Here is a 25066-nt window from a genome sequence, read left to right as displayed (position 1 = left end):
ATCCTCCATTTAACAGAAAACAGAGAAACTTTACTGAGGTATGATACGTGGTTTCTCACGGACCCCGGCATTATGAAAGCACATGCTCTTCCTGAGATAAGACCAGGGAGCTGGCTGAAGACACGACTAAGCATATCACAGAGTGTTTCTGAGTTCTGCAAAGATAAAGCCATCTCAAAACCAGCAGCGCTTCAGTGCAGAGGGCATCAGCGAGCTGTCCGATAGAAAGAAAACTGGTAAGTGGCCGGAAATCCTGCACTTCCTAAGGGAGATATGCTGAGATCAGACGACAGGAACACAGCAGCCCAACCGGCTCCAGAGGACAGAGATGACGGGTACTTTCATGGAGTGACAAACAACGCGATGCTCTGTGGTGCTGCCGTGGAGCCTGATGCTGACAGGGCCCGCGGTCCCTGCCGGGCACTCTGTCGGGAGCGCCACAGGCAGGCGGCTTGGGGAGGGAGGAGGGCATGGTCTGGAGTTGGTCAGACAGGGACTCCTTCAACAGGCAAGTACGAACAATACTTCTCCCCGGGTCTGGTAAGAACCCAGACAATGCACGGGCATGGTCACTGCTGTCAGTTCCGAGCGTGTGTGCTCTTCACACTTCCATTGAGTTGAATCCCGCAACCCTGTAAGTTCTTCCAGTCAGGAGAACTATCCTTTGGGCTGCAGAGAACTCTTCATCCACTCAAATGTAGGAAGGCAGGAACCCCCCCGGCCTTAAGACTCCCTTCACCCACTCCTCCTAGAGCTCTCCTCTCCCTTCCCACCCCCACCTGCTCCTCCTGGACCAACAGAGTCGGGACCGACCAGAGCCTGGCTGATGCCCAGCCCATGACCCAGTTTCCCATCAGGACTGTCCCGTCACCAACCACACCCGTATCATCAGGAGCTCCAAGCTAAAGATGTATGAGGATTATGGGTTGTTCTTGTAACTTTTATTCAAATACATACAAAGCCTGCAGACAGCCCAATTTATCTCTCCCACCAGCTCTCTTCCTCAGTCTGGCACACTGCCATGGTCACATCAGGGCTGTGCAGAACCATCTCAGACACACAGGCCAATGGTCACTTGTCCAGTGACCATTGCTGGCACCTGCCCATGTGAGACTGACAGAAATGATGGTAAACATCTTTTTGGGTAAAAAACATATTTTTATAATGTACCTTTGGATAAAATGTAATCTTTTCTCCCCTTCTTTCCCAGGTCAGGCACTTAAAAATGAGAAATTTCAGGAACGGGCAACCCAGTTTGTTAAAATTCATTTGTTCTGGTTTCCTAAGAAAATTTAAACAGTGTGGGAGGTAATGGTGTTCAGCGTTTGCCGCCGGAGTTCGTAGAACCGACAAGGATGACGATGTTTCTGATGCGCCAGCGTCTGATTCAGAAATGCAGCAATCGGGGAGTCTCATCCGTGCTTAGTCTCACTTCCCCCGAAATTCCGTCTCCATAATTAGGTCATAGCCATAGTGTGAAATTGGTTAGATGAATATCACATTTATTGGGAAAAATGATTACCCTCTGTGTGGCCTGGCCTCTGGTACTGCACACATTCCTCACGGCTTCAACTGCTGAATGACAGTTTGGTCCACAGAGAACTAGTTAGGCAGTAACTAGTTCACTTATTTCTTATCTCGAGCCCGTAGGGTGACTGTGGTCTATGTGCGTCACATTCAGTTTAAGAATCTCAGTTCTCAGAGTGACAAGTGGCTGAAGACAGGGCCTTGAGACGACAGGGTCCACGGAAGGGCAGATGTGGGAGGTGCGGGCTGGTGGTCACACTGTTGCACGGAGCCTGGCCCCACCTGATGGTCCTCCCTGTGGAGTCCTGCTTCTGAGCAGCTGCCCACACTGCCCACCACGGCCCCTGCTTTCTCTGTGAAGATGCTGTTTCGTGGGCATCAGGCTGGATGTGCTGAGAAGCGCTCCTGCCTCCTGTGACAGCAGAGGTCAGCCCGGGAGTCTGGAAGCCTGACCAAGAGCAAGTCTACTTCCTGTGGTAAAAAATCCCAACCACCTCATAGTCAACCTTCAACACAAAACTAAATCGCTCTGAGAAATAACATACTTTGAAATCCTTTCACGTGTTTATAAAAAGAAAAAAACAAAAAATTTGCAAATTAAAAAAAATCCTTAAAAAATGTATCAATAGCCTTCTTATTAACAAATACAAAACAGCTTAAGACACTTTGTGACTTCCTTAGGTCATGGATCAGGGGGATGGATCCACAATGAAGTTTTACTACTAAAATTTCATATTTGGTAAAAACTCCAGCAAGGGCTCCACTGACAAAATAATTCTTTTGGAAAGAAGAGTTGCAACTTTTCCAAAATGTCAAAAAGAATAAAGATGTAAACACCACATACTTAACATATTAATACAACAATGTTAATTCAGTTAAATAAATACAAGAAAGTGGCACCAACATTATGGCAATTTTTCAACGCAAAAATGTAGCTTGAGAATATTTTAAAATAAATAATTGCTCCCAAGAGAAATGAGTTTTCTTAGCACAAACCAAGAGCATCTGAGATAAAGTGCTATGGGACGAAGTGGCTCCACGCTCCAACCTGTTCATCTGTGAGCAGAAACGCCATCTGGGTCTCAGGTCTGAGGTGTCCGCCACCAGGAAGTGTCACTAAACGCCAGGCTGAGGGCCGTCTTTTGTCATTTTCCTGTTTTCTTCCAGCGTGTGCTTAAATATTTTCTTCAGGGTGTCGTAAACTACTGGTCCATTTTCAGAGTCAAAATTAACCTGCTGACAAAGAATAGATATAGACTCAGGACATAGCAGCAGAATTTTAATCAGCCGATTTGGGGAGAAAAGAAAGGAGGAGAAAAACCCTGACTTACAAACACAATTATATACAATGAACACCATACACAACACAGTTCACACATTAATTTAAATTGAAAGACTATATTAGAACCGCCAATCATATCAATACCAAACTTATGAATAAAAACTCAAAAACTGAAACCCCCTGCCTGGACGTGTGTACTTGAAGGGTGTCATGACGCAGGGCAGCCATGAGGACGGGATTCTGAATCTGGAGACTAACCGCCCTGGCACAGGGAAGGTGTCTATCAAAACAGTGCTCGCCAGCTGTAAGGGCTGCCCTGTGGCAACCCGCCCGGGAGCCCAGCTTTCCGCCAGCCCGCTACTTGGCCTCAGCTCACACGTAACCTCTGTAACGTGTGCACCACAATACCCACCGCCTTAGCATTTCTGGGAGCAGTGAACTTGAGAAGCTCACGTGTTTGTTTGCACAGAGAAAACTTTCATGGAAGTTAGTTTCCTTGCCCCACGGTGGGGACGTACTGTGTCCATGTATTTGGGCTGTTTGCCCAAGTTCAGAGGGCTGCAGGGTCGAGTGATGATAGGACAGAGAGCCAAACCAATTCCCACACCTCCGCCCACTCCCCCTCCCACAGAAACATGTGACTCCATGGGCAGGGCTGTGGAGGGTCCCCGCCTGGCTAACATGTTTGTGGTCAGAGACAAACAACTCCACGACTCCAGGCAGCACATGCGTCACAATCACACGGTCGCCCTCGCACTCTAAGCCCCCAATCCCCTGATGAGGTGGGGGCAATGTGGAGCGGCCCAGGTGGGGGCTGCACAAGCAGGGGCTTTGCATCCTAGCTGACCTCTCCGAGCGAGCGCAGGTTTCCCAGTGTTTGCTGAGGGGCTGCAGCAAGCCGGGAAAGCTCTGGCCAAAGGCAAACAGGACCTTCGTGACCCTGAAAGCAGCCGCTGCCCAGCTTCCTTGAAGAGCTGGCCCAGAGCGAGAGCAGTCGGGGCCTCTGCTCACGAGACTGTGCACCAGGGGAGACAGCCACAAATGTCTCCCAACCTTTTCAAAGCTGGGTTTGGAACAACTGCTATGTTTAACTTTTCATCAGGATCCCCCTAAAAGGCCAAAAATTATAAAGAATTCCTACCACATTCAGAGAAACCAACACTAAGGATTTTTTCATTCAGAAATTTCATTATATTGTTTATCCTATCTGCAAAAACTTCTCATTGACATTAATAACGGTTTGAATTGTTCACTTTGCTAAGCACCCAACTGCAACCCTCCCCAAGGGCAGTGGCCTCGCGGTCTAAGACATAAATGTAAGGTGCAAAGGACGATGCGACATGGGTCTGAGCCACTGGTTCTGGAAACTGCTGAGAAGAGACCCAGAGGCTGCAAAGCTCCTGAGAGTAACCCAGACACCTGCAAGGGCGCACTTTGGAGAGCACAGGGAAGCCGCGGCGAACCGCACAAACAGTAACTGGCATCATCGCTAACATCTACTGCAGATGCCGTCGCTGAGAAGCTGGGCTCTTGCGCTTCAGGACAGTGTCGCATCCCCTGTGAGAAGAACCAAACTGAAGGGGTGAGGGGAGCCTTTTCTCCTGGCACGGCCCTGGTTCTTGCTGCAAGCCAAAAGGATGTGCATAGAAAGGAAGCTTTTTTACTACTTTCTGCTTCGATTTGCCAACTAGGGCAGGGTACTGGGTCATCGATGCTGGATGCTGGGTTCTCAGTGGTCAGTTACTTGCTTAGGCCCAAAGTAGAATGGGCTCAACCAGAAAAGATTCTCTGACTCCTACTTGGCACATGATATAAAAGAATTTTCTCAACATCTAATTGTTTCTGTATAAAAGCTCTTTGTTCCAATGTTCTCCTACAAAAATACCACATTTCAGCTTTTTCTAATATCACTTTTGAGAAACTAGTATTTTTTGGCCAAAGTCTATAACCACATTTGAGAAAGGTCAAACATGTTTCCATTAAGGAAAAATATACTGAAAGTTTTATTTTAGAGCAGGTGTGGGACCTCTGAATTCTGATTTGCAATTATGCTGAGGGCAGCATGTGACCCACCTTGGTGAAGGCTTTAATGGCGCGGGAGAGGATGGCTTCCTCCACGTCCGCCGGGATCCCCTGCAGGCTCACTATGCAGTCCAACACACAGAGAATGGTCTGGTGCTGGCCCTGTTTTTGCAGAAATCAAAAGCAAACGAGTGGTTTGAAAAATGCCTCAAGACATAAACTCAGAGCAACTGCAGAGCCAGGAGCTGGTGTGCAACCAAGTACTCGTAACCTCAAATACCAAACTCTCTACCAAGGGCTCTACCAATGTTTCCTGTTAGGTGTTAAGACAATTTGAAAAGCTTTCAGGAAATAAAATCAAAGCTGCTTAGTTATTACATAAAGTGTAACTGAATATGAATGTAAGTGTAATTTCAAATCAAATGTCTTTCTTGCAGTGAACTAATGAGAGGATCCACTCGTTTCTAGACACAACTGTTTCAGTTCAGCTAGCGGATGCTGACATGCTGCGGTGGTACATGGACTAGTGGCGGGCACCCAGTGTCAGTACTGCACGCCCTGCCTGTGGTGGGAACTGCGGGGGGGGGGGGGGAGAGACAACCACAGCCCTCCAACAGTGCGCCCACTGGAACTTAAAGGGGAAGGTTCCGGAGGAACGCGTCTGACTTGACTCCCAGAGGCTGTTCACTTCAGAGAAGCAAAGGAGACACTTCACCTCTGGAGCGGACGCGCATCCAGTACACTTATCCCTGAGAGCCACTGACTGCGCTTCCAGAAATCTACTCTGAGGGCCTAATCGGAAATGCAGAGAAACCTGCATGCACAAGAGATCATTACAGGGATGGCTACCAAAGTGAAAACTTGAAATAACGTAAACACCCTACATGTGGGAGTTGGAGCGAAGGATGATGAAGGCGCCGCGGGCGCCACGTGACAGACAGGCGTGAGCTCTGTGCCAGTGCCACTGGAGTTCAAGTCCTGCTCTGACACACGCTGCCTGCCTTTCCTGAGAGACGGGGCCTCATCCTGTCTGGGCCATGGAGATGGATGAAGGGGAAAACGGAAATTATGACCTGGCAAGGGCCTGGCCGCTGCCCCAGGGGTGACCTCCTCTCTCATCCCCTCACACAGGGGCTGAGAAGGCAGACTCTGAAACGGACTCTGGATCCAGACTCCAGATCCAGGGCGTCCTCATCTTTAAAGGCATGTGCACATGTGTGCGAGTGTGTGTGTCCGTGTCTGTGTGTGTCTAAAAAATGAATTATACGGTTGTCCGTGACCACGCTGAATGCACTAAGCTTGACAGAAAGGACTCACGAACGTTCCGAGTGGTGTTGCTGGGACTGTGGCTGTTCTCCTCGTCTGGCTTTGGATCTTCTAATGTGATGCTGGGCGTGCATGTCTTCTTACCTCAGGAAAACCTAAATTAGACCCAGATACGGGGTTCTGCACAAGTCCCCTTCTTCATAATGGATTTTTGTGCATGAAGCCTGTGCTAAGGGCCTTGGTTAACTGCATCAACCGCCCAACAGCCTCTTTACCTTCTCTAATAAAAATAGTGCTTCCGCGGCATCTGTGCGGCTGCCAACCAATGTGTCCACGTCCTCTCTGGTGATCACAGGCTCCTTCAGTTGCTCCACCCAAGACCACATTAGACTGCACAAGACGAAAGGGTCTCTTTCGCCACATATTCTTTCCCAAGCTCCATCTCGGGAATTTAGTTCTTTCTAAAAAGAAGGGAAGAAAGAGGAAAATGGAGAGGAAGGAGAGGGGAGTAGAGGAAAAGGGGAGGGGGGAGTGGGAGGAGGAGGGAGAGGAGGGGAGGAAGGGGGAAGGGCAGGAAGGATGGGGGAATGGAGTGGGAGAGAGAAAAGAAGAGAGGGGGAGAGAGGGAGGGGGAGGGAGAAAGGGGAGGGCAAGGGGTGAGGAGGAGGGAGAGGAGGAGGGACAGGGAGGCAGCACATTTTGAGGTTTGATGGCCCTCAGGCTGTCCATGAGTGACAGTCTTGGGCTCTGGGTGGATGGGGACCCCTCCCAGTGCCCCCACCTCCAGGTGGCACACTGGTCTGAGATGCTGAGTCTCTCCAAGCCTCAGTTTACCTCTGTGAAGTGGACCCTGCCCCACGTGCATGCTAAAGCTCCCTCAGAGAGGCGCTCGGCTGGCCCAAACGCTAAGCTCTCCACCCCGCTCTGAAACCACACGCACTGTTCAGGAAGAGGGAGCCTTCCTTTTTAGGTTCCTTGGAACAAAACAGAAATACTTACTGTGATGAAGTAGAATGGTAGATGAAAAAGCATACATACAACATTTGCAAATTACCCTGGGACGAGGAAAAGCTGCCTGAAACTTCAAAGTGGCCCCAGAAAAGTGAAGAGGCCGCAACTGTGGCAGACACACCTGTCTCACGCTCCTTTTCAGAGTCCCGTGCAGGCCTGGACACAGAGCCAGCCCCACATCCTGAGACTGGGCAGGGCAGGGGACGAGCAAGTCTTGCCCTTGCTGGAGGGCAAGTTAAGTTTATGCTGGAGATAAGTTTACCTCGCAGAGAGCAAGGGAAAAACAGGAAGAATTTTAATTTCTGCCAGGGCTCAGAATTATGCATTAGTAAATAAAGTATATGTGTGCTACAGGACTAAGCATAATAATTGCACATTCATTCATTCATTCATTCACACATCTGGTATTTTCACAAGACAGAATAGGGCAGCCTGTAGCACGATTCCTATAGCACCCCGCAGCGAGGCCCCGATGGCAGATGTGCAGGCCCAGGGAAGAGGGTACTTGCCCAGGAGCCCAAAGCAGAGCAGGGCAGACGGCGTTCTCTGGGTTTTGTTCGACCCCAGACGTGATGCTCCTGCCCCGCTGCCAGGGTCCTCTGGCTCTGGGTTCCTCTGGTTCCGCTTGATTACCTCATAAAGAAGCCACTGTGTTGAGTTGTGTGGAGGCCCCGTTCCCCACAGTTCACACACACAGATCTGCTCTGCAGTAACCAGAAGCTGGACAGAACGGCACAACTCAAAGGCCCTACCAGTAAAATGCCGTTACACTGTCGTGTTTTCTGAGATCCCTCAGGGGGCTTAGCAAAGTATTAACCTCATGAGCTGCATCCCGGCCCTGCCACATTCGGGCCACAGGACCTTGAGCATGTGTCTTGACCCCTGTGACCCTCGGCTTCCCTAACCGTGATACTTAATTCATAAGGACCGTGAAGAATAAGGAAGAATCTTAGGGTATCCTCTGCCCTACAGGTCCCTGTGAGAGCAGGTGACACAGCAGAGAGGGCCCAGCACAGGCACAGGCAGCACTGTGCTGTCCAAATCACAGTTCACTGGACTAAGTTGTTTTATTGCTGAAAGGCCCATATTAAAATCCAGAAACTGAAACAAAGGGCAAGACTATCCCCACAAAAGGGTCCTGTTCACCTCTGGAAGATGCTTTTGTATGCAAAGTGCTCCAACAGTCCGGCCCATGCCGGGCTGACCTATGAGGGGTCCAACCACTAGCTCCCGCGGCTACGGTGTTGCAAGGGAAGGGCCTGCAGACTGAGCCACACCGAGCCAAAGGCTTGTTCAGTCTGGAGTAAGAAAAAATACTCCATGTTGTAAGAAATCAATATATGTAACTATTTGCTCAGCAAACACCTGCAGTTCTGACAAACAATGTGCACGTGCTCTGCAGTCCCACAGCTGTAAGTGGGTGCAAGGCTCTGTGCCTCATTTTCCCACGTCTGCATCTGGAAGGTTCTGACCCTCCTGGAAAGTGTACATGCCTTGCTTAATTAATGTAGAATACAGAGGAGCGGCTACACAAATAATTCGTGGGAGATTATAGGCTAACAAGTCTAGATTTCACTGAGCCAGGCCTCCCCAGGTCAGCCCCACATATGGCCAGTTTACTAGTTTCTGGTAACTAGGTGGTAAGGCCTGCCTTTTGTCTACACCAGCTGCTCATTCAGGGCACTGGGCACAACTGATTTAAGACTGTGTTTCTAATGAAAATACACCACAAAAAGGGGTTAAAATTTAAAACTACACATTCTAATTTAAGTAAAAGCCAAGAAATGGACCCCAAAGGCACAACTTCGGATAAAACTAATGGTACATGGGCACCTGGGTGGCTCAGTCAGTTAAGCATCTCACTCAATTTGGGCTCAGGTTATGATCTCAGGATCATGAGATGGAGCCCACGTCAGGCTTGATGCTGAGCTTGGGACCCTCTCTGTCCCTCTGCCCCTACCCCCACACCCCTCTCACTCTCTCTACATAAATAAAATCTTCAAGGAAAAAAAAAAAGACCTAACGACACAAAGGTACTCTGTGGCTTGCTCTCATTTGCTTTGTGGAATCTAACTGTGGCCTCATGGGGGTGCACTGGGAAGTCTGCAGGAGGGATGCTGAGCAGACAGCATCCATCATGTGTCCTCCTGACCTCACTCAACACTTGCATTGATGACTTTGGAAAAGAATTTTCTCTGATTTCTCTTACGTCTCTGGTCAGTGATTCTCCAAGTGTGGCTCCCCACCAGACTCAGGTTAGAGATGCTCGAGTCAGTTCCTAAAACTGTCTGCTGCGGTCTGTCCCACAAATGCAGAGGGACGGCAGGAAGCCGCCACATGTATTAGCATCAGTGCCCTGCTCCAGGGACCCTGCTAAGTGCTGAGCACTGAGCGCTTTCTTTCACACAGAGATTGAGAAACCTCAAGTTCAAAAGTTAATTATTACACAAACAGGTCGTCAAATTCCCGTAACCCTTAAATTTGGGAAAATGTATTATGTTTTTGCTCTGACATAAGTATTTCCTCCCCACACTTAATTAAATGAAATACAAGTACCTGCCACATTTCTACCTTCCTTTTCACCTCCTCCTTTTCGGCAAACTCATTTAAACTTGCCAGGGCTCTGGCTGCCAGTATTCTCCTGGCTTCAACACTCAATTCAGACTGCAAAGCAGTGTGTGGAGCAACTGCAGACAGATCTTTGCTGTCCTGGGCGTGGTTGCGTCCAACCGAGAAGGGTGCTTTGGGGCTGAAGCCACAGTCCACGGGGCCACGGAGGGTGTCGGAGCAGCAACCAGCAGGGGTTTTGTACTGACAGCGGGGCGCTTGCTGGGGAGAACACTCTGGTTCCGTCGGGATATCTGCAAGATTCAGTGTAACTGGTTCCTTAAGGTTGTATGAACCCGAAACACCCGAAGAGAAGGTTCTGCTCCGCTGTACTTCCTTTGTAATAGTCTCCCTATGGAAAACCTGCGACCCCTCATCTTTGAGTCCTTCCAGGCCTCCAAATTTAGCCTGATTCCAGAAAGAGAATGTATTTCGGACGAGCGTTTCCTTACTTGGATCAAGCTGTGGAGACTGGGGGCTGTAGCAGTGGCTTATGGGCTTCTGCTGCCCAGGGTTATGGCCACACAAGGCCTGGGCAGGCCCTGTCCATGGAGATCCCCCCTGCTCCAGAAGCGACTCAGCCCTCTTTAAATCTGAGTCGCTGTAGCTCAATCGCCTTTTCAGATGAGTCAGGGGCTGAAGGCACTCAACATTCCGCCTCTTCCAAAGAGGGTCAATCCCTTGCTCGCTGGAAAGAATCACGTCCTGATTCTCAAAATCTGCGGCCACTGCAGTGGGGGGGAAGGAATCGGATGCATCGCTGCCCTGCCTCAGTAACTCTTTATCCAGCTGCAGGGTGATCATCTCAGAAACCGTCTTCTCAATTTCGGCAGACAGGCTGGGCCCTTCTGCCACCTCTTCTGTCACCACTGGCCTGTTCTCGGCTAAGTCCAGTAGCAATTTGCAAACGAGATGGATAATTTTGGGTACGTGTTTCAGAAGTCGGGCCTCATAACCATGAAGCAGATGCCGCTGGCGAATGAGATACTGTGCTAAAGTAACCGCGTGTGCTTTAGGGTCACAGCAAGAGAATATATTGCGAAGAGGAATCAGAAACTGAGTAAATTCCCTTACACAGAGTAATTGTCCTCGAGTTTGTATGGAATTGGGTCGCTTTGCCCGAACAAATATAATTGCTTGGTCAGCAGTCATTCTTGTTGCAAAAACTAAGTAACATGCTATTAAAACGCCTAGAGGTGAAGAGAAGATGGGTATGAAAAAGTTTATAACTTATTATTACTCTTTAAGATTTAAATTTTGACTATGTGTTAGGAAACCTATAAAAGATCATTTTAAAGACAATTATAACTGACTGACTTCTTGTACAAGTGTTTATTCACTTGTCTATATGTCACTTCTCCCCCTAACTGAGAATCCACAGTCATCTCTGTACCCTGAAAGGGAGTAAAGGTGGGTGAGGGGGATGAGGGAGTAAGAGGGGCCGAGGGGATGAGGGAGAGAGTGTGGTGAGGGGATGAGGGAGAGAGTGGTGAGGGGGATGAGGGAGTAAGAGGGGATGAAGGGATGAGGGAGAGAATGTGGTGAGGGGATGAGGGAGAGAGTGTGGTGAGGGAATGAGGGAGAGAGTGGTGAGGTGGACAAGGGAGTGAGTGTGGTGAGGGGATGAGGGAGAGAGTGTGGTGAGGTGGACGAGGGAGTGAGTGTGGTGAGGGGATGAGGGAGAGAGTGTGGTGAGGGGATGAGGGAGAGAGTGGTGAGGGGGATGAGGGAGTGAGTGTGGTGAGGGGATGAGGGAGTGAGTGTGGTGAGGGGATGAGGGAGAGAGTGGTGAGGTGGACGAGGGAGTGAGTGTGGTGAGGGGATGAGGGAGAGAGTGTGGTGAGGGGATGAGGGAGAGAGTGGTGAGGGGGATGAGGGAGTAAGAGGGGATGAAGGGATGAGGGAGAGAATGTGGTGAGGGGATGAGGGAGAGAGTGTGGTGAGGGAATGAGGGAGAGAGTGGTGAGGTGGACGAGGGAGTGAGTGTGGTGAGGGGATGAGGGAGAGAGTGTGGTGAGGTGGACGAGGGAGTGAGTGTGGTGAGGGGATGAGGGAGAGAGTGTGGTGAGGGGATGAGGGAGAGAGTGGTGAGGGGGATGAAGGAGTGAGTGTGGTGAGGGGATGAGGGAGAGAGTGTGGTGAGGGGATGAGGGAGAGAGTGGTGAGGGGATGAGGGAGAGTGTGGTGAGGGGATGAGGGAGAGAGTGTGGTGAGGGGATGAGGGAGAGAGTGTGGTGAGGGGATGAGGGAGAGAGTGGTGAGGTGGACGAGGGAGTGAGTGTGGTGAGGGGATGAGGGAAAGAGTGTGGTGAGGGGATGAGGGAGAGAGTGGTGAGGGGGATGAGGGAGTAAGAGGGGATGAAGGGATGAGGGAGAGAATGTGGTGAGGGGATGAGGGAGAGAGTGTGGTGAGGTGGACGAGGGAGTGAGTGTGGTGAGGGGATGAGGGAGAGAGTGTGGTGAGGGGATGAGGGAGAGAGTGGTGAGGGGATGAGGGAGAGTGTGGTGAGGGGATGAGGGAGAGAATGGTGAGGGGGATGAGGGAGTGAGTGGGGGTGAGGAGGATGAGGGGATGAGGGAGAGAGTATGGTGAAGGGATGAGGGAGAAGGTGTGGTGAGGGAGTGAGGGGGCGTTGGAGAAAGCTCCAAACAGAGTATATGGATTGACTGGATGGAATATTTTAAGGGAAGTTCAGAGCAGGAAGTAGAGCAGGATTTGCTTGAAGTTGGTCCAAGGAGGAGAAGGAGCCTGAGAACAGTTCACTCCATTACTTGCCCTGACTGCACACTTACTTCCCAATCCTGCCATCTTTGCCATCAATTGTTGCCACATTCCCAGCTTGGCATTCTTCCTTTTCGGGCACTTTTTCTTTGGGGATTATTCACACTGACAGTTTACTTCTGGACTTTTGTCTACACTAACAGTGCTTTTCTCCAGACCAAGATATAACTTTATTCTATAAATACTTATTATTAAAGGAAACAGCCTGAATGGTATAACCATTATTATTCTTGCTAATTAACATTAAATTAAAATGAATAACATAATGGTGATAATTAATCCATTAATCCAACTTTGACAGCTAATATCAAGATAAAAGGCAAATCAGAAGACATCTGTGTGATTCGCCAAGTTTGTTCATCACGTTACATATGGAAATCAGGACCTCTGCAAACTGCGTGGTTCCCGGTAGGCGCAGCGTCCCACGAATCTTCCTCAGCAGGACGTGGCCCTTTAGTATAAGTAGGAAGTATCTGCAGTGCTGTCGTGTGGAATCCCCAGGAACAGTGAGATTTTAGCTTGACCCTAAGAGTGGATATTCTCAGGTAGAGTTGAGTCCCTGCCCTGAACACACTCCCAAGCATGTGGAGGCAGGTACACACGTACACGATGGACAGAGTTCAGGCGTCTGGTTGGACCAGAAGACAATTAATATTCTAACCTTATGGTATTTATTTTTGCTGCAGTATCAGCACTGCACTGAAATCTGCTGCATTTTTAAGTAAAATCATTGATTTTTATATAGAATTTTAGGCACAGATAGACCCCTTCACAAATAAAATCCTTCCAGCCATCAATTTAAATCTTGGTTCTGCCACTTACTCAATGTAGCAAATTACTTAACCTTCTTCAAAACTCACATTGTTGCTAAAGACTTAAAAAAAAACAGTGAGTGTAAAGTGCTTAGAAAACATCAAATAGGGGCGCTTGGGTGGCTCAGTCGTCAAACGTCTGCCTTCAGCTCAGGGCTCAGGGCGTGATCCCAGCGTTCTGGGATCGAGCCCTGCATCAGCAGGAAGCCTGCTTCTCCCTCTCCCACTCCCCCTGCTTGTGTTCCCTCTCTCACTGCCTCTTTCTCTGACAGATAAATAAATAAAATCTTAAAAAAAAAAGAAAAAGAAAAAGAAAAGAAAACACCAAATAAAACAATGCTTTCTATTTTCATTATTTTGGTTAAGAAAAATGACATTTTAAAAAGACATTACCTATTATAAAGTGTTGGGGTTTATTCCTTTGAAGAAGAAAAAGCAGAGTGGTCATTTAGAGAGCCGTGGAAACCCATCTGTTTACTAAATATGATGAGTTTTCAGGCTTAAGTCTCAAAAACACTCTCACAAATAAATGATCACTGAAACTATTTGTTTAAGATATTTCAAATTTCTATCAGTGGCTTCTGCCACTTAATTCCAAAACTTTGATAGGATAGGATTATTTATTCTCTAGAATCACGAAATACTATTCTTTACATGTTTAAAAATGCTACAAGACAATAAATCCATTTCCTAGAATTTACCTGTTCGACCAAGCCCTGCATGACAATGGACAGCTACTTTTCCTTCTTGTAAGGCAAACGTCATCACCTTCACCATATCTAAGATGGCAGTGAGCGATGCTACACCATAATCCTTCCAACCAAAATTGTAGAAATAAACTGGACAATGAAAAAAAGGAAACAGAAAAAAACAATTGACATACAGGAAAAGTACTTGCATAGCCACCTGAAGAAAGTGCGTGAGTTCACGAAAAGCATAAAGCTGTAAGGCACACAGATTAAACTGGATGCGGAGGCCTAATATGATAGGCTTTTTATATTTCCCGTAAGTTCATTGTTAACATTTCTTACAAAGCACATTCTATATAACATATGATATTTTCTGCTAAAACTCAGCCCGAAAGAATTAAGGTGAAACAGGATTGCAAATCAATAAAGTCCATGACCTGTGCCCAAATTACTCAGCTACAGAGGGAAAGCATGGCATCTTGTTTAAGCATGGAAATACCCCTAAAGGACGGATAAAAGGTGGGTACATAGAGATTTTCCACCTAGTGGAAACAAAAAAAGCTAGACATATGCTTCTTAAAAACAAGTCCCCAGAGTGGCCAGGGTTGGTCCTTTCCAGCCTGGTTCTGAATGGCATGTGTTCAGTGGACTCCAACCCCTTGGCTCCCAAGACTGGGGCTTCTGGGACTGTCACATAAAGAATCCCTGCGTCCTACCCAGAGGCAGAGCTGGGCAGCAGTAAAAGCATGAGTGAGTCCTGTGTTCCAGTCCTGCTGCCATGTGGACACTGTGTGATCCGGGCGAGTGGGAGCTCACTAAGCCTGCATGGCCTATATGAGTGTGAGGCAGAAACAGGGACTATAGGATGGGCAGAGCTGACAGGGCCAGTGGACTGTTATGGTAACTAATGCGGGCATTGTTTTTACAGGGATCCTCCCAAGATCCCTCTCACAGGACAAAAGAAATCCTGTACTTTCAGTAGCACCACCAGAGAAGAATGGTTGCATTATCTAGAATCAGTCAGCTCATCTTCCCTGTAGGGAGCCCCCCCCCCCCCCCCCCCGGCAGAAAGCAGTCATTCTATCACCCTGTGACGGAAGAGCTGAGCAGACAAAAGTCTGGGTGCTTTTCCTGGTAACTCTGACTTACCGCCAGCCTCCATGAAAGCTTCAGGAAGGTATGTGAAGCCGCTTTCTTGTTCCAGAGGGTTCCCACAGCTGGCATGCTCACCAGGCCGCTGCAGGTTGATGACTGTTTTTATGCCATGGCTTACAGGAGAAAAGAAAAAAGTTATCATATTGAGAGCAAGTGGTTAAAAAATCAAGCATTTTTGGCTTTAATAAACATTATTAATCACTCTCAAAACCTTGATTTCCTAGTTGAAATACTCTCCACTGCCTATTGTTTGACTATTTGAAGTCAAAAGCAACGGACGAGAAAATGTGATTGGCTTAGCAAGTGTGTCAAGGACACGGCATTTACCTTTGGAACTGTTCGATGAGATGGTACTTCTCGAGGAGCTCAGTGGACGGGCGAGCCATGGCCAGGATATTCTCAGTGACCCTAGGATGGGAGGAGGGGCTAGTGAGATGCACAAAACTTGGAACATTCCAGCTCTAAGAACTAAGAGAACAAGATACCAAGTCCCGACTTTTTCTATGATTTTAACAATTCTAGAACAATTTTCTTATACAGATTCTGGCTTCAATTTTGCATCATGATGAGGGCTCTAAGAAACCCTGAATCCCTGGAAAAAATTCCAGGGTGTAAAGTATTCGTGGACTCTGGCAGTGTGGTTTCAAGGACTCTCATGAGATTCTAGTGGGCATGGTGGAGGAACCTCACGGGACAGCAAAGGTAATTCTGTCCCTCAGTTACCTATCATGTTAAGTAGAGATAATGCCTGCCTCGCAGGATTGTCACAAGAATTCAACACAATGTGGGTGTAAAGTGTTTAGCACAAATCCTGGCATGTGGTTATGAATAAATGCTGAGTTATTGTAATTCAGCAAAACATATGGGCTTTGGAATCAGTTGGGCCTGGTTTCAAATGCTGGCTTTTCTACTTCTAGCTGGGTAGTAGATCACTTAGTCTCTCTGGACCTCAATTCCCTCATCAATAGAATGACATTAACCACGCCTACTTTTCAGGAGCTTTATGAAGATGACATAATAATTTGACAGCGTCTAGCGCAGTGCCTGGCCTGAGGACAAATGGACAGAGGCCCAACAGACAGCTGCCCCTCCTCAGGGGTCTGGTGGAAGATACGTCAGGCAGTCTGTCGGGAGCTATGGGTCACATGAGCCTGATGAGTAACAGAGACATCAGCTGAGCAGAGCACAATCCAGAAAGATACCATGCCTCCCGGCTGGGGCAAGCCCTAAAATTTGATGGGACCCCTGCCCCCAAATTCAGTAATACTTAGTATAAGACGAAGAGAGAGGGGCGCCTGGGTGGCACAGCGGTTAAGCGTCTGCCTTTGGCTCAGGGCGTGATCCCGGCGATCTGGGATCGAGCCCCACGTCAGGCTCCTCCGCTGGAGGCCTGCTTCTTCCTCTCCCACTCTCCCTGCTTGTGTTCCCTCTCTCGCTGCCTGTCTCTATCTCTGTCGAATAAATAAATAAAATCTTTAAAAAAAAAAAAAAAGACGAAGAGAGAAGTACCATGAAAAAGCATGACAGGTAAAAAAGACTCAGATGTTTGGTCAACAATAAACCAAAAATATTAATGTGATCTCAGGCTGCATTATTGGAACTTAATGGTCCGACCACACCTCAGGCCTACTGTTTGCTTTCACACAACACTCTTTAGACTAGAATATGATCTGTGGGGAACGGCAGTAACAATGGACCCCGACTCTATCACTACACATGTGCCAGCAAGTATGAAAAAGCCCAGGCTGCAAGTTAGGTAGGCTGGTCGACAAAAGTCTAATTTGGAAATGGATTCTTGCTGCAGGAAATGATTCACCACTAGAGTTCTTTAAACTGTGAATTCCTCTTAGTGGGTTTCAAAGGTGATTTGGCAGGGTGCCTGGGTGGCTCAGTCGGTTAAGTATCTGCCTTCAGCTCAGGTCATGATCTCGGGGTCCTGGGATCCAGCCCTACATTGAGCCCCACATTGGGCTCCCTGCTCAGCGGGGAGTCTGCTTCTCCTTCTCTCTCTGCTACTCCCCCCTAGCTTGTGCTCTCTAATAAAAAAAATTAAAAATCTTTAAAAAACAAAACAAAGAAACGTGATTTGGCTTGATTATCAGAATTCGTCAGAGATATTACTACGTCAAAAGAGGTACACTTGACAGTTTACCGTTAATAACAAGAAGCAGAAGGATTCACTGCAGAATGAGTCACATCTGCATACCATAAACCACGCACGCGTCTTACACTGTCTGCTGAGCCAATAATGTGCACCGCTCTCTACTGAGGCACACGGGTGGTGTATCTGTGTGGAAGTGTGCCCTTTCATACAGAAGAGGGGAACAGAAAAAATGAGGCTAACATGTACCCGTGTAACGGACAAACCATGTATGTACCTCCTGCCTTCTCAAATTTATACCTGAACACATTATTTCTAGCAACTTCTGATATTTAAGATCTATCTCGTTACCATTTCTTTAAGATACTTTACATACATCGTTTCACTTAATTAAAAAACCCCTGTGGGTTGGTTTTATTATTTCCTTATAGATGAGGTTCAGAGTACCTGCGTGAGCCAGCCAGGTCACACAGCTCAACGAGCTGCCAGGCCAGGGTGGGGGTGGGGTCCTCTGACTTCACACCCCCACGATCCCTCCTCCACAGCCACTGACTGCTGCAGACTCACTCACCACGATGAGTAGACCCCCTTAATGGCTTGCTCCTGCTCGCTCCAGCGGGCTGGGTTTTCATACTTGCAAGCTTTGCCACCACACGCCATGGAGCAGGCCATGTGTCCAGGAATCACGTGCCGTAAGCGCTCTCCGACTTTTGTATACTTTGGTGTTGGACGTCCTGAATTTCCTAGAACATACAAGGAAGGGGGGATTCAAAGTTCCACTCTCCAAATGGAATAGTAACATGAGAAACAGCTTCCGTGTTATCTCAGGGTTGTAGATGACAAGCTGGTGCTACATTCCCTTCATTTTGTCAGAAATAAAACTGTTTCCTTTTCATCTGAGTGCTTGATCTCTTAATATAGAAAAGGCTTTCACACACAATAATATCCACATGTCATATTGGTAATGAAGAGGAAGAAACTATAAAAGCAGATCTTTTACAAGGTAATGAATTTTTTCCAAAAATTACATTTTTAATGCAAAAGCACAAAACCTTCAATCACTTTATCTCCTATTACATGTCCACTGAAGCTCTTAGCATAACAGACAGTAAAAAGTACAATGTAGAATTAATTGTCAACAGTCTGAACTTAAACTCAAAGCTTTGGCAATCTTTAAGAAGGAAAAGAGCTTTACTTTTTCTCTGGAGGCAAGTTGGGTTTCTTTCAGCAGAGCTGACGGAGGCCACTGCCACCATCACCTGGAGAGAGGATGAGGAGAGGGTCTGGGTGGCCGAGCCGCGCCGGCCTTGCTGCAGGATGGGGTCCGAGGATGAGTGCCGGCGGCCCTGGAAGAAGGAGCTGAGGAAGGGCAGGGCCGAGCACCGCCGGGGCAAGTCCTGCATGGCTGGGCTCCCAGCAGGAAAGAGCTGCGGGTGAGGGGATGGCAGCGCCAGCCTGCTCCGCGGTGAAGTTACACTGAGCCACCAGCATCACTCTGCGAGATCTGACAGCCATTCGGGATAGGCTGACTTGTTTCCATAGTGACGAACAAAGAAACTACTGATTCCCACTCAGAGCTGTACAGGCGAAATCCCACATGAATGGATTGCATTTTGGACAGATTGTTCAAATAGAGGGAAGAACATGTATTTTAAATAGATTATACTAAATTGCAACTACTCTATTTTGTTTCTCATACACAGTTGAAAGATCTGCCAGCTCAAAGAACTACATCTAACACATTGTAATGAATTTAGAAAAATGTGTTTATGACACAGACACTGCCTTTTATACACATGTTGAAAGGTTTAAATTCTGTTATTCCTTTCATATCTATTCTCTGAACAGTCTGAAAAAACTTCTCTTTCTACTCCTCTCTGGAACAGGGCGGACAAGAAGTTACCTCTAATGAAGTAGAATGTATAGCATGCCTCGTAACATTATTAAAACGCCATTCAGTTCTTCAAAACCAGAAAGTCCCCTATAATTTTCCTGATAGAACTATTTTTAAAAAATACTTGGACAGAACACATAAAGACGTCTGTAGGGTTGATGTGATCAGAAGACACAGACCTCCATACTTTTACTTTCGGAATGTGAAAACACAGATCCCGGCCATGCCTTTATCAGGTAGTTAAGTGGCTATGCCTCTCAAATGCTCAAAGATGCAAGTCTGCGCCTTTTGTCACTGACTGTGGGGGGAACAAAGCTTCAGGAATGTCTTAGTGGAGGCATGTGGAAAAAATTCACTAAGTATCACATTCTTCTCAGGAGCTGGATGAGGAGGTGGCTGCAACTTGAGGATAAAGGACACAAAGAACACAGAAAATCTAACACTAATGTCCGCCTCCTCCCTTGTGAATGTCAGGCTTACCCCACCCCGTCTCTCTGTGTCTCGGTGTCTCTCTCTGTCTCTCCAAATGGTGCTTCAGCCATGTGCAGACAGAAACAACTTCCTGCCACAGATACGGCTCTTTTTTGTTTGTTCTGTTTTATTTTAATTATCAGTAATGCTGTAAGCACTTGCCTTCTAAAATGCAACCCCAACGCCCCAACTGAACAGACTCTGTCAAATAAGACAGAGACAGAGAAGCTCAATTTGATGCCCAAAGTCCTACGTGAGAGCCGTGCCATGTCCTTGTTTGCATACAGTGACAGAAAATAATTTTTTTAATGTAACCAATCCAGAAAGCACAGCTTCCACAGAGCTTTACAGGAGGAGGAGGAGAAGATGCCACACCGAGGGCGAGCTGGAGCCTGGCAGCCGACAGCCCTGAGTACTCAAACTCGGGGGTCTGCATCTGCTATGTGGGGCAGGGGTTCTGAGCAAGTCTCTGTACGGGGGGCTCATGGGCTGGGAGCCAGGGACCAGAGGCCTGCTGGGACAGTGATGGCGTGAATGGACTTAATCGAGGTGCGAGACAGTGCAGGAGTGGACAGATGGCAGCCACGGTGCTAGTGAGATGCTGAAGCCAGTTCACGCAGCCCGTGGAGAAACCCAGCAGGCGAGCTCCCCTGGAGATGAGAAGCACATGAGGAGCGGCTGGAAAGTCTCTACCAGCGAGTGGGAGATGCCCCACGCCTGCAGCTCTAAGGACATCCATGGACCAGGGCCCAAGTGGCATTGCTTTCAATGGCTCCAAGAATGAAAACGAATTTGATGACGGTCAGCCTTGTCTGGACGATGCTGAAGAAGGGCTGGCTATGTGTCATCTCAAGAACAATTTCTGCTGTGAAATCTTAAGAACTGGGTGGACCTCCAATAAACATGTAACCACTGTATGGACTCTTGTCACTGGACGCTCAGGGACCCTGAGGGTGGTCTTCAGGGAAGTGGAGCCGAAGGCAAACAGGAGTCTGAAAGGCAGCTGCACCCTCCCTTGAGTGCTCACCCTTGACTCCCGAGGGTGCGGGAGGCACACCTGCTGCTCAAGAGGAGCTCTGTCCACCTGTGGGTGTGGGCATGACAGGTGGGCTGGACGTCTCCTTCCTCCAGACATGGCAGGACTGTCACCCACGGTCTTGGGCTCCAGACTACTCATTGGCAAAATGCCCAAATCGTGGCCAAATCCATCTTTGAAAGCCAGTTTTTATTTATGCCAAGTCGCTTTCCAATAGGGAAATATACCTTCAATCCCACCCCTAAGTCTACACTGGCCTCTCTTCCTGCCCCTGTCCATAGACATGTGGACTTTCTGTGAACACACCTTCCTGCTTTTCTAAGCAGACGGCCACACCTTCCCGTTTGCTCCGGGTCTCACAGTTCTCCTTTAATGGACGCATGAGGGTCCTCACGCATAAGTGGGTGCACCATAACTTATGTCCTCATTCCCTCGCTGTTGGACAGTTAGGGCACGATCCATGATCTTATTTAAAAACAAGACATTAAACATTTTTATATCCACATTTCTCCTTCGGCAAACTCCTAGGGATGAGGTGGCTGGTAAGCAGAATTTTCAAAGCTCATATTTTCATATAGGTGAGTCTTTACATGTTTCAACAACTACGTACAAAGATACTGAAAGAGGTAATATTTTTAAAAACTCAACACAGGTTTTTTCTGAGGCCAGACAGAAATACAGCATTAAAATAAAGATTGAGAAAAGCCATCCCTGAGAAGCTTTGTTTCAACCTCTCTGACCTCAGAAATCTCACATCTCCTTAATTTGTGGTCTTCGAAAACCATGTTTTTGTTCACAGAATGTTGCAGGAAAACAATCATGAAACAACTGTAGAGAGATTATTTTCAAATTCTTGGAATAGAAGATGTTATAGTTATACCAAACTGATCTCTCTTTCTGTATTCATTAAGAAAGTATATTTTTATAACAACCTAAAAATCTTTTAAAAAATTTTAGTTGGGATGAGTTACAGATTGCTAATGATAGTTATTCAGAGTCTTAGAAGTAAAATCTTAATATATAAATTACCAGCAGGAAAAAAATAGAGGCCTTCTCTTTAGATAAACAGGAGCCATAATACTAGTTTAATTCCTATTTCATGTAATATTGTGATATACAAAATGGAGTGTTTCAGAGTCACAGTAATTTTGTGAAGCGCCACGCTTTCAAGGACACTTAAAAGGTAAAGAGTGTTTTTTCTGGCGGCCACGGAAAGAACGTCATTATCATAAGTTCCTTGTCCCTCCACAGCTATAATTTATTTGCAGGCCACAAGAATCCACACTACTGCTGTTTTCCAACTTACCTGCTAATAATTCATCTGTTTTTCACTACTCTGACAACATATTCTTCTAAATACATAAGAAGACAAATGTCAGTTTTCTACATCCCATGAACATAAACTCATGGGTGCGGTATCTTGCTACTGTTCGTACCCTTCTCACTTCCAAATATACCATCTCTAACAAGAAACCAGGATCCAAGAAAAAGCAGGAAAACAATACAAAGGATAATCCCTGTGACCAATCTAATACGCCCCAAGCTGCTGTCATCACCGACACACAAAGGGCCCCTCGAAGCACAGAGAACCAGGGCGCTGTGCTCCGGTCTCCATGCCGTAACACCTTCGTGGCCACTGGCCTGATTGCAGGTGGGCAATCAGACCTTCCCCAATTCAAAATAATGTTTAAGGAACCAAGGGATTCCCTGGTCACTGCAAATGCAAGACTGTCTACCCTTGTGGTAAGCGCAGTAAGCAACAAAGAAACCCGCTGAGAGGCACGCGACAGCACGGTCTTTTCCTCTTTAATCCCCACACGCAGTGGTTAGAGCAGACATGGAACCCCAAGAACTGGTCCTTTCCGCTTAGACTCAAGATTTCAGAAAGGGCTGAGAACTTGCTATTTAAACAAACTCAAGTGACAATGGGCCGAAGAGCGCAGTGGGACCTGGAGGTCCACCTGGCCTCAGCCCTAAGTCACCAGAGGAGTCACTTCCAGGAGCAGTTTCTGCTTGCCACTGTTTGTGATAGGAGTTCACTTCATGCAAGGCCACCAACCACTCAGCTGCTGGACGGCTCAATGCGTTAGTCAGAACCCCCTGCTCCGTAAACGCTGGCTCTACTTTCCTCCAAAAACTAAAACAAAGCATCTCTTTGACTTTGCAAGATCTTCAAATATCTGAAGACAGAACTTCTCCAAAACTTCCCCTTTTCGGGCTATAGCTTCTAAACTGTCCAAGCATTCCTGCATACACCATTGTTTCCACACCCCTCACACCACAGTCCCCTGCTCCTTCACAGCAAAACCTCTAAACAGTTGATGGCAGTGGCCATTTGCATCTCACCTATCTCAGCGCCAACCCATGCCGCTCTGGTCTCTGCCCCCATTACCCACTGAAAACTGCTCTAAAGTGTCCAATGGCCTCTGGATAGTTTTTGTCTTGGTGGACTGCTCAGTAGCATGCAACATAGTTGAAATATTTGGTTTAATTTTAAAAATTTTTTGGAGAAGACTTTCTCTTTTATTTTGAAGCAATCTGAAACCTACAGAAAAAGAGTATTTTTTCTTGAACTGTCAGAATAAGCTGCAGACTTGCTGCCCTATTACTTCAAATAATTTAGTGTATATTTTCCATAAACAAAGACATCCTCTAGATTCCCCCAAATCAGAAGATTACAACTGATACATGACTAGTTGCTTCTGTCCCTCAGAACTTGCTCAAGCTTCCCTGATGACCTCAGGGAGGTTTGCTCCTTATGGCAAATCACGCCACACCACGTCAGAACCGCACGTTGTAGTGGCTGCCCCGTGTGTCCAGAGCAAGCTCCTCAGTCTTCCCTTGACTTCTGAAGAGTACAGGCCCGTTATTTTGCAGAATGTATCTGTTTCCTCATGATGAGACCCAAGAGCCCGCGTGTTTGTGGCTGAAGAATGGCACTGAGGAAGGAAGTCTAGGTGCTGGGTGTGCTCGTGGCTATCAGCATGCTGCCGCCAGCAGGCCCTCTCAGCAGACAGAGCTGAAGAACACGCGTGCCGCAGACACACATACACACATTCCACACGTCCACGTCTCTCTATATGCACGCGTATATATATAAACTGAAAACCAAGAGTTCACCCTATATACCAATTCCAATCCAACACACATGGTCCCTCCACCTTTCTGCAGCAGTGAGAACCCTGCTACCACCATCTTTAACTGGGCCCCTCTATGTGACCGATCTCCCTTCACTGCTGTTGCCCCTCTCTATGTGGATTCCCCCCAATGTGGGCTCTAATACCCCAGCCGGGCTGCTGTTGCCACGACCTGTGTGGATGCCCTGCCTGTGTTCGGCTACTCCACGTCGGGCCACTGGCCATGCAAGAACCCTCCTAACCACATCCGAGGCTCTGGCCCCGAGTGCTCTAACACCCGCACACTCGAACACCTCACACACGTCATCCCACACAGGCATCATGACTGCTGCCGCCCCTCACCCTGCCTGGTCTTCAGCACTGCAGCCTCGCTCACCCTCTGGTATGCGTGCCTACTTTTCGTGGCCCTGCCAGTGGCTTGGGAATGACTTGTTCAGGAAGGGAAAGGAAAAGAAGAGGAAGAGAAAGCACCTTCCTTTTTCCTTGTTAATTGTGCTAAAATATATATGACATAAAATAGGCCATTTTAGCCATTTTTAAGTGTACGGTACTTACACTGGCATTAAGTACATTTGCATTGTTCAACCATCCCCACCGTCCATCTCCAGAACTTCTTCATCTTCTCAAACCCAAACTCTGCTCCCATTTAACACTAACTCCCCATGTCTCCCCCCACCCAGTGCCTGGCACCCACCCCTCTACTTTCTGTCCCTATGAATTTGACCATTCTGGATCCCTCATAGATGCGACTCGTGTAGCATTTGTCCTTTTGTGTCTGGCTGATTTCACTCAGCGTGGTGTCTTCGAGGTCCATCTACGCCGTAGCAGGTGTCAGGCTTTCTCAGCCTGATTCATATCCCACTGCACCTGTGTGCCACCTTTGTAGGTTGGTTCCCACTTTGGGCTATTGTGAATGCCGCTATGAATGTGGGTGCACAAACACCAGCGTGAGTCCCTGCTTTCTGTCCTACGATGCACACCCAGAAGTGGAACCACTGGATCATGTAGTAATTCTTTTCTAGTCTATTCCATTTACTTTATTTTATAAGATTTTATTTATTTATTTGTCAGTGAGGGTGGAGGGAGAGAGAGAGCACAAGTAGGCGGAACAGCAGAAGGAGAGGGAGAAGCAGGCTCCCTGCTGAGCAAGGAGTCCAATGCCGGACTCAATCCCAGGGCCCTGAGATCATGACCTGAGCTGAAGGCAGACACTTAACGGACTGAGCCACCCAGGTGTTCCCCGGGTAAGTCTTTTTAAAATTTTTTGAGAAACT

At 47.6% G+C, this 25066-nt stretch overlaps 1 protein-coding gene across 1 annotated transcript; it reads right to left on the bottom strand.

The window, feature by feature from the left end:
- Positions 1–922: 922 nt before the first annotated feature.
- PTPDC1 (protein tyrosine phosphatase domain containing 1) lies at positions 923–23198 on the bottom strand. Its single transcript, XM_057305684.1, is given in 10 exon segments — positions 923–2760; positions 4883–4993; positions 6373–6558; positions 9665–10905; positions 14011–14148; positions 15148–15266; positions 15481–15561; positions 17826–17997; positions 18450–18658; positions 18660–23198. Coding segments are annotated over 10 exon segments (2484 nt in total). The 5' UTR covers positions 18770–23198; the 3' UTR covers positions 923–2643.
- Positions 23199–25066: the final 1868 nt, after the last annotated feature.

This window comes from Ursus arctos, unplaced genomic scaffold (genome assembly GCF_023065955.2).
Source record: "Ursus arctos isolate Adak ecotype North America unplaced genomic scaffold, UrsArc2.0 scaffold_33, whole genome shotgun sequence".
Taxonomy (NCBI): Eukaryota; Metazoa; Chordata; class Mammalia; order Carnivora; family Ursidae; genus Ursus; species Ursus arctos.
This window is presented reverse-complemented; position numbering and strand designations above follow the sequence as displayed.